Genomic DNA, 11,696 nt, shown 5'->3' with positions numbered 1-11,696 from the left:
TGATCTACGTAAGGCACAATGACCAGATGCTGGAGATCCATTACTGAAAACTCAAGTGGAGAATTCTTCTACCAACTTTCATGCCACAGTTAGTGAGTCTTCAGACACAGGGTCAGTGCTGTGAGTCCCTGTCTGCATGTTTAGAGCCATGAAGTTTTGTCTTTTTTTCAAAGCTGTAGGTAGTGCAATTTTTTTCTTCTCATAAGCATGTTTGACGTATCAGCCCAAACAGTGGGCTGAATCCCAGGGGTGAAGTCTACAGTGACTCATCATTTATGGATGAGCATCTGCTTTTCGCTGACAAAGTCAGTGGTCTCCTCCTGTGACTGTTTCTCACTTGTAAGGAGTTGCTAGTGTGGTTTCCAGTGTAAGTGTAAATCTTGCAAATAGTTTCCAACAAATGCAATCAACACAGACTTGTGAGTTATTTGCACAACATGTGACATTGTGACCCCAAAGTACCAGTTGCTAACAACAAACAACTAAAACTCTGTCTCAAACTTAACTCAAATAGTTGATCACATATCTATCTATCTATCTATCTATCTATCTATCTATCTATCTATCTATCTATCTCTGTCTGTCTGTCTGTCTGTCTGTCTGTCTGTCTGTCCGTCCGTCTATCTATCTATCTATCTATCTACACATTGTATTACATTTGTGACAACTGAGAAACAATGCTATTCTTCTATCGCAAGATGGCGCTATATTATCAAACGTCTGTATTTATATTTGATTTACATTTAAGCTTATTTTTAATAAATGGCAGATGATTTTATTATTTGTTTTTTAGAGTATAAAGTTGTTTCTATAAATCTTTGTGGTAAGTCTGATAAGTCTGAAACGATTTGTTTACTATTAAATTCGATTAACCAGCATCATGAAATTGAAGCCTCAAAGGCATTAATGCATTACGGAAATCAATTCGCTGATCAAATGGACCGTTTAGGGCATTTGGTGAGTGACAGCGGCCCCTCGGCTCCGCCCACTCTGTGATTGTGTGTGTGTGTGTGTGTGTGTGTGTGTTGTTGGGGGCCCCCGGCTGCATAGTCCACATTTCCCAGGCGCATCATCAGAGCTGACGTGGGCTCTACGTGTGCAGCGAGTCGGGCTTCCTCTGCACCCGTAACGAGTGACGAGACTCTACGTAAAAGTCGGGTAAGTTATTGCTGGCATGTCGATCTGCCGCCAGAGGATCTGGAGATGAGCGCAGGAAGACGAACATGTAGCTGCTGTTAAATTAGTTTCTCAATATAATATGTGCAGCGAGGCGAAGCTGTCTAGGACGCGGTTTGTGGTGTAACCAGCGCTAACCTACTGTTGACAAGAAAATAAACCTGCGAATAACGAAAAGCGCGCAGATTTCATACTCTGGGTGTTTAAATTAATAATCTGATTTACTCTGAAATATAATCTGAGTCACAAAGCAAAAAAGGTCAAATTAAATGTAGAGCTGGAGATATTAAAAATGCATTGAGGTTGTGGAGAATGACAGCTTGGTCTAGGACTATGCAAATAAATACAGTAGACAGTTTGTCTAAAGAACATAAAACTTTGTTGCAAGTTGCTTTACTACGGTTCTGTATTTATTTGTAAACCCATGAATGCAATAATGTATGTAATATCCTCGTGCCACCGTTTGCTGTTACATAAGCGCGAGCTGTTCAAAGTTTGCGCGCGTTTGTTCAGCGAGGAAACAGAAGTTAAGCGAACACCCTTAACTTAAATCAACACTAGATGGAATAATCTCAGCATACTAAAGCAACGGAGTACAATATGTTTCCTCATAAATTGTATGAGTCTGCTTATCTCGAATAACTGAGAAGTTTGTGCACTGGAATCGTTTAGACAGAATGAGGAAGTGCACGCAGCCGTTATGCTCGCTCAGTGTTTCGACGTTCGCGCGCAATTTTTAATCATAAACCACCAGAATTATAATATATATTAAGTTAACTTATCAAGTTATTTTGATAGGTTCTCTTACCTACTCAAACCCAAATAGTAAATGTTATTAAAGCTTTGATCCTCTGTTTTACCATAAATTTGTCATGCATTGTTCATTTTTCATAAGATTAGGAAAAGCTGATATTTCATCTAATAACATGAGCTGAGGGTAAAACGTCCATTTTACACTGTCAGCAGATGAAAACCCCCACTGTGCAAAATAAGCAACTGCTTCACAAGTTTCACAAATGCATGAACATTTCAACACGAACACTCACAAATGCAGAATAGTTTTTTTTTTCATCACATTTTGAACTACCAGATTGGCAAACATTGTCACATTGTAGATATCTTAATTCCAATTACGACGAGTCAAAATTGCAGAATAGATATCTGGAATTGGAATTTTGACTAGTCAAAACTAAATTATGACTAGTACAGCAAGAAGTATTTAATGCCAAAACGGCTTGCCATACAAACATTGGGTTAAAATGATGGATGCAGTAGGCCGTTTAAAATCTTGTGACGTGTTAGTCTACAGAGCGCTGACTGTGCGTTTCCTCTCTGCTCTGCTGCTAGGCCGATCGCCATGGAAACGGCAACCGTAGCGCAACAGGAAGCCAGTGCAACTGAGAAAGTAACAAGTGAGGTACAGTAAGACTCTGACTCACTCACACACACAGGTACAAGCCTTACACAGATATGACACCTGTTGCACAAATCACGCCACACTGAAACACAAATGCACTGTTTGAATAAACTCAGGAAAATGTTTCAAAATCTTATTTACAGACACTATTACAAATTCCAGTCCTTAGCAAAAAAAGTGTGGGGATACCATGGTGATGCTTGGTTTCAATTATTGCCATGAGATCGTTTGATAATTGTATTCATATACCATAGGATTTATGTGGATCTTCAGGTTACTTAACATGGTAATGCATGGTAATTACCATAACATGGTAATAACATAGTATTACCATAAAAACATAGTATTATTATGATACTCTGTCCAAAAAACATGGTAATTGATGTGTGGTTTCAGACTGCAATATTTACATATTAAATGTTAAAAAGAGTTTTTAAACCAAACTCTGCAAAATGTGATTTTTTTTTTCATTTCAAAGGATGTTGTTAAACAATAAGTGTTATTTTAGTATTATTTGTATACCATTAAAGTATTAATTAATAATTTGAATTAGTTTTTATTTTTATGTTTAATAATAATTTACATTTAATAGTAATGATAATGTTTATTTTATTTTAGTTTGAATTATAGTCATTTTTATGTGCTTTTGCTATTTATTTATTTTTTTTCTATTTTGATTTTGATTTTGCTGTAATTTATCTTTATTGCAGTTTTAGTAATTTTAGGACTTCTACTTAAATGTATCTTATTTAAGTTGCCAACAGTGTTACTTTAGTATCATTCAAATATACTAATATAGTTTTTATTTTTTAAATCATTTTAGTTTTAGTTAAAACAAGTAATTTTTTTGTTTTATTGTCATTTTTATTTATATATATATATTTATGTTGTTTATTTTTTTTATAAATTTTTTAAATTACTATAGTATCTCAAGGTAAACTTGTTGTCAAGTTAGAATGTTTCCTTGGCAATGAACTGAAATAAAATTATTTTTATATTTTATTTTATTTCAGTTAGCGGTTTTTTTTTTTCAATAATTTTTTTTTTTAACCATTTTAATTTTAATTTAATTTTTCATTAACTATAACAATTCTGGTTGCCAAGGCAAGATTTATAACGTTTGTTTAAATTGAAGTTTTTGATCTAATATTTATGTTTTATTTTAATTCAGCTTTATTTCAATTCATTTTGAAAATTCATTTTTAATAGATTTAGTTAACAATAAGAACACTGGGCTAAAGAGTGTCTGTCTCTGTCTCTCTCAGATGAATGAGGGTGTGTCTGTGGTGTCATTACCTGATGGACAGACACTGCAGGTGCATGGAGTCATTCAGACCACACAGCCCTCTGTTATCCAGTCACCTCAGATACAAACTGTGCAGGTACACACGTGCAGGGGTTTTTAATATATATTTAATACATTTTTACAGGACGTCTAAATATAAACCTTAGTAAAAGTTACCATTTATAAAGTCCACTCTTATAAAACTGAAATGTGTGCTGATCTGTGAACCATTGAAGCACAAATCCTGTTATTCATTTACCTGTTCCTTCACCTGGAGAGACTGACCAATCACAGCCGTTAGAGTTATAGCCAATCACAGGGCACGTTTACTCATCCCGGGATCAATGGGATGAAGGAGAAGCAGATTGACACAGTAACAAGAAGAGTGAGAGTAGCTGTACGGTGCAGTAATGAGATTTGAGTAATGTGAGAGTCAATGCATCTGATCTGGTCGGTCATACGCACACACACACACACACACACACACACACAGCCCACGTCAGACAAAACAAATCTGCTCAGGAGGAGATAGAAGACTCATGGTCACTGGCACAATTGTCATCTAATTGTGTAATCAGTTTTTTTTATGTATACAGTGGTTTTTAAAGGGATAGTACACCCAAAAATGCAAGTTATATCAATATTTAAGCACCCTCATGTCGTTTCAAACTTGTATGACTTTTTTTTGTCATCAATACCTCACAAAATATATATTTTAAAAGAATGTCCTGTATAGAATATCCTTTGTTTTCGAAGAATATCCTGTACAGTGAAAACTTTGCAGAAATAGCTATTCACTGATCATTTTCCCCTCCACAAATGCTTTTTAAATCTTTTAAAGGCTCATTTGGCATTAAAGGAACACTCCACTATTTTTGAAAATAGGCTCATTTCCCAACTCCCCTAGAGTTAAACAGTTGAGTTTTACCGTTTTCGAATCCATTCAGTCGATCTCCGGGTCTGGCGGTAGCACTTTTAGCTTAGCTTAGCATAGATCATTCATTCATCAATCATCAAGGAATAATCAAGGAACTTTGCTGCCGTACCTTGGGTGCAGCAGGCGCAATGATATTACGCAGCGCCTGAAAATAGTCCCCAGCTAGGTAACTTTCAATAAGCCTATTTTCAGGCGCTGCGTAATATCATTACCAATATCATCATTGGTACGGCAGCAAAGTTCCTTGATTATTACACCGGAATGAGAGTATAGTTCCTAGCCATATCGGCCTAGAAAATCGCAACTTTTCATTTTCCGTCGGTCTTAGTACACGATGTAACTACAGAAGAGTCAAGTTTTAAATAGGAAAAATATTGAAACTCTTTGGTCATTTTTGAGCGAGACGTTAACGGTCTAATCAGATTCAATGATCTATGCTAAGCTAAGCTAAAAGTGCTACCGCCAGACCCGGAGATCGGCTGAATGGATTCGAAAACGGTAAAACTCAACTGTTTAACTCTAGGGGAGTTGGAAAATTAGCCTATTTTCAAAAATAGTGGAGTGTTCCTTTAAGACATGCATATATGTGTGTTTGGATGTTTTCAGGTAGCTGTTGATACTGGTAGATCGGGTACAACACCATCAGATCCTCAGAAGAGAAGAGAGATTCTGTCCAGACGACCATCTTACAGGTGAGATCAATTCTTGAGCAACATTTTTAGCATTATTTATGAGCTACTATAGTATTTATTAGTGTTTTGAATTACCTTTTATTTCGTTTTCAGGTCTCATTTAATTTTTTTTTTTTTCTTTTTCTAAATATTTTTAGTTTATTTTTATTTTAGTAATTTTAGTATAATTTTAGTAACTTATTTCATCTAGCTGCCTTGACAACATTTCTAAAATTTGTTTAAATTTTTAAAGTTATATTTATATTTTATTTCATTTTAGCTTTGTTTTACTTACTGAAAATGGTTTTAGTTTACATGACCTCATGACCTGACATCATTCAACAAAACACTTCAAACCCATTAATACCCAGAAACCCACACCAACGGCACACATAATATTTTTGTCAGAATTTCCTGAAATTTAGTGACAGATTCTGATATTTTAAGTCAGATAAGGTTAATGTTTTTATTTACATATGTATTCTCAGGAAGATTCTTAATGAGTTGTCATCAGATGTGCCTGCTGTGCCTAAGATCGAGGAAGAGGAGAGAGTGGAGGAAGAAGCCCTGGTCCCCTCCAGTTTTGCTACAGTGACGGCACCATCGTCAATCTACCAGACCAGCTCAGGGCAATACAGTACGTCTGAGCTCATTACTCACAAACTATTATGTCTATATGCGGCATGAAGTTAAGTATGAACTCAAGTAATTACCCTTAAAATGAAGGGTTTTGTTGTTCACTGGCCCATTCTTACGAATGAGCAATACATTACATAGATATTGCACAAATGTTTCCCAACCCTTTATCATGTGTTATAACAGGTGTTTGCGCAGATTCAAGACTAACTGTCTCATTGTTTTGTGTCTGTGCAGTTGCAATCACTCAGGGTGGAGCGATACAGCTGGCTGGCCCCGGAGGAGAGGCCCTGCAGGGGGTCCAGGCTCTGACTCTTCCCAGCCCTGCCACACCGCAGCCTGGGGCCACTATCCTGCAGTACGGTGCCCAGCCTGGAGACCCCGGCCAACAGCTACTGCTCACCGCTGGACAGGTGCTCGTTCAGGGTAAGACACTTTTCTAGTAGAAAATCCTTCTTCTGTTTCTGAAGTCAGGCAGGAAAAGGTTCAATGTATTTTTCAGCATTTATAAACGTTGTAATTTCACAGATGTAGAAACACAAAAACAAATGTGGGTATGAGCTGTGTTTGCTGACACTGGGCTCTGATCATGGAAGGACACTGAACCCACATTGCATTGTGGGAAACTTGTTAGACTTGTTTTACTATGTGCTGAAGTTCCAGACTTTGCAGGAACTGAGAAAAAACTGGTTAAATTAGTTGTGATGTGAGAGTTGAAAATCTTCTTGCAAAGATAAGGGTTCAGCATGTCAGCTGACTCACTATTGACAGGAAAGCCAACTTTGAATGGGAGCTTTGAATAAATACCCTTAATAACTATAATAATAAATGTACCACAATACCCTGGGCCTGGAACATTTAATATGAAGACTGTGCACTGAACAATGCAAAATCATTGTCTTAATATTTTGGTCCTGTTATCCAGTAGAATATCTAAACATCCTTGATATATTAAAATTTGTTTTCAGCAAGTATTTAAGATATTTTTTTTTATTATTTTAGATGTGTCTTACCCTATGGGCAAACTGTTTAAATCTAAAATAAAAATGCTAAATTTAGGTAAGAAATAGTTTTTATATAAATATAAATATAGTACTTTGTAGTACCTAATTTATATAATATTTAATAACAATGTGTAATATTTGTAATTAATTATGTTTTAATATTCATTTTAATTATATTTATTTTTTTATATAAGTATAAATTTATATTATATTTTATATTTATAAATTAATAACATGTAATAATTTGTGTAATATTTTATGGATGTTTACATTATTTTACTGCAAACAAAACAATATACTTATGAAAACCCTAAACTCTTCAGGACACCGGCCCTCCAGGACCGAGTTTGGGCACCCCTGGTCTATTGTTTGTTTGTGTGTGTGTGTTTGTGAAGTTTGAATTAAAGTAACTAATAATGAATGGTTAAAACTGTAATATTAATAAATGGATGGAATAGTTAAAGTACTGCAGCACTGAGCAGAACAGATAGACCGTTGTAAATTATTTCAGACCTGTTGAAACAGATATGATTTAGAGATATATTTGGAGTTATTTATCTATGTAAGCAGTGTGATAGGACGACTTACGTATGAGTGTGTGTGTGTGTGTGTGTACAATTTCAGATGCCTGTGTTAGTGTTATGAGGTGAAATGGGCACAGTATCCTTTTGTTTGTGCTGAAATGCTTTTGCGTCATCATGATCTAAAAATACATCACACTCAACAACCTCTTCTCTTCTCTTCTCTTCTCTTCTCTTCTCTTCTCTCAGTTTTAATTTTCCTCAGGTCATGAATTTAAGCTGGATGCTTAATTACAAGCAAGTGTCCTCTTACACACACACACACACACACAGATGGGTGTGGGGAGGGCATTCTCCAGGGACAGTGTGTTATTTCCCTGTGAGACTGCTGTGATGTCATAGTGATGTCAATGCCCTTAATAGTAATCTGACTGAGAGAGAGAGAGAGAGAGGGAGGGTTAAAGGCAAAACACTAAGTGTCACAACTCAAACTAAGATAGTCAGAAAGAGTGTATGAGGGAGAAACTCACTCAGTGAACCAGCTGAAAGGAAGAGAGAGCTTTTAGAGGAAATACAGAGGAAACTGAAGATAGCGCTCAAAACACAATCACAACTGGATTACTACAGCTTAGAGATGGCAGTGACTGGGGAAGAGACGGAGTCAGGTGAGAGAGAGAGGGAGTGTGTGTGTTTGTATTTTATAAGGGAAAAGCCAGTGTGATGCTAATGTATTACATTCTAATGCATTCCTGAAGTTGTGTATTTTTTCATTTGGTAAATGAGCTAGTAACAGAAAAAATTCTGTTCTTTCTATTGTTTTTTTTTTTTAGTAAATATGGGACATTTAATTTGGTTGATTTTTAGTTGCTTTTTAATCACTTTTTGTTTTAAATCATTTTACATTTTAAATCATTCTGTGGTGTTTTTTTTCCCATATATTGTATGCAATCTCTCAGTTAATATTCATATAATAATATGAATTTAATATAATATTAAGTTCATATAATAATAATGTAATTACAATATTAAGTATAATTATAAATATAGTTATTATTATAAACATTATAAAATAACGCAACCGTAATTATAAAATGCTATTTATTTTTTAAATGGAATATAGGCTGCAGAAAATGTCAACAATCTCAAAATATTTAATTTAGTTAATATAATAATAGACTATAATAATAAAATATAATAGCAAATATCACTATTAATATGTGTTTATTGCAGTATTTAATTCCTGCAATGCTGATAAAAAGCAAAAAGAAGTTTTATCATGTGTAAATGTTTGTAAACATTCTGAGAAAATCAGTCCACAGACAGTGGAAGAATGGCACGTTTTTGTGATTCTTTTGGTTCTTTCCTTTTATGTGGTTCAAACTTTCTTCTCAGTCATAAACACACTCATTGACATTTTGTGTTTTACGAAATCAGGCTGCCAAATCTGCCTGTCTATTCACACACATGAATCATTGAGAGAGAGAGAGAGAGAGAGACAAAAGCAGCGAGAGAATGAGAGAGGGGAGGGGCTTTCTGTTTGACGTCAGTCTGTTTCCTGGAAGCCGGCCGAAGCTGAGTCGGAGAGAGAGGGAGAGGCGTAGAGTCGGGTGGGGGTTTGGGCAACGACGCAAAATCAGGCTGCAAAATTTGCCTGTCTATTCACACACATGAATCATTGAGAGAGAGAGGGACAAAGGCAGGGGGAGAATGGGGGGGAGGGAGGGAGGGGCTTTCTGTTTGACGTCAGTCTGTTTCCTGGAAGCCGAGACGGAGGGAGAGGGAGAGGCGGGGAGAGAGCGGGAGTCGGGCGGGGGTTTGGGCAACGACGCACGCAGTGACGTCAGCATTTTGTCACATTGTCTGATAACAGATGCACACACACACACATACATACACGTTAAGTCAAAGCATATTCAGTTTGTTGAAGGATGTTTACTGCTGGGAACATTGTCTGATAGCAGCTTTAAAACTGTTTGTACTGCACCAGTACTTCAGTTTGCTTTTTCAATGTTGCATTAGGTGTTTTTAATGTTGTGTGTGTGAATGGCTGTGAAGTCTTTTATATAACTGCTTGTTGTTATTGTTTTGGATTTATTGCATAAATTAATGAGTCCAATTAGCTTTTTAAAGCCTGGTCACAATAGAAGTCACAGCTGATTGGTTAGATTCAGTGTTATGTGTCTTTTTATTGGTCAGATGAAATATACCTGGTCAATGGATAATTTTCAGTAAGTGTCCCAAGTCTTTCTTCACTAGTTAATATGCTATTTACTCGAAAATAACAACTTACTTTATGGACTCCTATATATATGGAAATATTTCTTTTTATTCTAATTATTGTCAGTATTAACAATGATAAATCATACACTTATTTATTTATTTTGGTGTCTTAGCTCAATATTTTTTATTCTAATTATTATCAATAATAATGATAAATCATACACTTGTTTATTTTTATTTTGGTGTCTTAGATCAAGAATATATCACCACTGATATATATTTTTCTTTTATGAGTTTTAGGATACAAATTAATTCTCTTGCAGATTAAGTAATACTAGAACTGCAAAAATAATGATAATTATTATTATTATTATATTCAGTTTTCTCAAGATAGCAGCTCTGTTTGCTTCCATATGGTTGGAAGTAATAATAATAATGATTTTTATTATTGTTGTTATTGATTAAATGATATGGACTTATACACTTATAATTAACATGGAATTATGCACCAGAATGAGAATTGCAAAAATAAAGATAATTTTTATATCATATCTTAAAAACACCCTGGACTACAAAACCAGTCTTAAGTAGCACGGGTATATTTGTAGCAATAGCCAACAATACATTGTATGGGTCAAAATTATAGATTTTTCTTTTATGCCATGAATATATTTTGTAAATTACCTACCATAAATATATCAAAACTTAATTTTTGATTAGTAATATGCATTGCTAAGAGCTTCATTTGGACAACTTTAAAGGCGATTTTCTCAATATTTAGATTTTTTTGCAGCCTCAGATTCCAGATTTTCAAATAGTTGTATCTCGGCCAAATATTGTCCTATCCTAACAAACCATACATCTATGGAAAGCTTATTTATTCAGCTTTCAGATTATGTATTTCAAAAAATTGACCCTTATGATTCTTTTTGTGGTCCAGGGTCTCTCTCTCTCTCTCACACACACACACACATATATATATATATATATATTTACAGGTGCATCTCAAAAAAATTTTTTTAAACTTATTTCAAAAAGTGAAACGTTCCTATATTCTAGATTCATTACATGTAAAGTAAAACATTTCAAAAGTTTTCTTTTTGTTTTAATTTAGATGATTAGAGCTTATAGCTCATGAAAGTAAAAAATCCAGTATCTCAAAAAATTTGAATATTTCCTAAGATCACTCAAAAAAAAAAAAAAAAGGATTTGCAAAACAGAAAAGCTCAAGTTCTTTAAAAGGGTGGTTCACTGGCTTTTTTCTAGGCTTGATTGTGTTTATGGGGTGCAGTCTAACATGTGCTAATGCTTTGTTTTTTAAAAAACTCATTATTTTTCACATAATTTACCTTTATTCCACACAGCTCTGTCCCTTCTCTGAGAAACGGGCTGATCGTTTCCTGTTTTTATGAAGCCTCAGAAATAGGCGATGGGCTCTGATTGGTTAGCGAGCCCAGTGTGTTGTGATTGGCTAAACCGCCTGCGTCTAAGAGTCCCGCCCCTCACCTCAGCGGCATGTGCTCCGGTTGTATTGTAAACAACGGCGTAGTTAATATCGCTTATCCGTTTGAGCCCGATTGAGAAGCAGAGGATATTATTGAAGAGGATCGTGCAGAACCTGTGCAAGCACGGCTTTTAATGGTAGGCCTATGTTTTTTGTTTGTTGTTGTCTCATACTTTTAGATACGCTGTTATTTGTAAATGCTACTGCTTATGTTAGCTTTTAATATACGGTTTTATCCTGATTAAAGCTTTAATACAGTACAGCAACCGCACGCGCATCCATGTATAACGCTTCTCATAGCTATGTGAAAATAAGTATATAATTG

The 11,696-nt window shown here is 35.2% G+C and overlaps 1 protein-coding gene across 3 annotated transcripts in view; it reads left to right on the top strand.

The window, feature by feature from the left end:
• The first annotated feature begins 1,037 nt into the window (after window positions 1–1,037).
• The window catches only part of LOC107749143 (cAMP-responsive element modulator-like), a 12,183-nt gene continuing 1,524 nt past the window's right edge, over window positions 1,038–11,696 (top strand). The window contains exons 1-6 of one of the 3 annotated variants that reach the window (XM_016564241.1): window positions 1,038–1,158; window positions 2,524–2,593; window positions 3,859–3,975; window positions 5,422–5,507; window positions 5,975–6,123; window positions 6,360–6,548. In XM_016564241.1, coding sequence (XP_016419727.1) covers window positions 2,534–2,593; window positions 3,859–3,975; window positions 5,422–5,507; window positions 5,975–6,123; window positions 6,360–6,548 — 601 coding nt within the window. In that variant the 5' untranslated portion in view covers window positions 1,038–1,158; window positions 2,524–2,533. Of the gene's footprint in view, window positions 1,159–2,523; window positions 2,628–3,858; window positions 3,976–5,421; window positions 5,508–5,974; window positions 6,124–6,359; window positions 6,549–11,696 lie in introns of those variants that run through there. The other 2 variants (XM_016564243.1, XM_016564242.1) reach the window with 2 other exon arrangements.

This window comes from Sinocyclocheilus rhinocerous, unplaced genomic scaffold (genome assembly GCF_001515625.1).
Source record: "Sinocyclocheilus rhinocerous isolate Xijiao unplaced genomic scaffold, SAMN03320098_v1.1 scaffold919, whole genome shotgun sequence".
Classification (NCBI taxonomy): domain Eukaryota; kingdom Metazoa; phylum Chordata; class Actinopteri; order Cypriniformes; family Cyprinidae; genus Sinocyclocheilus; species Sinocyclocheilus rhinocerous.
The sequence above is the reverse complement of the archived record's forward strand: the minus strand, read 5'-3'. Positions and strand labels throughout refer to the sequence as shown.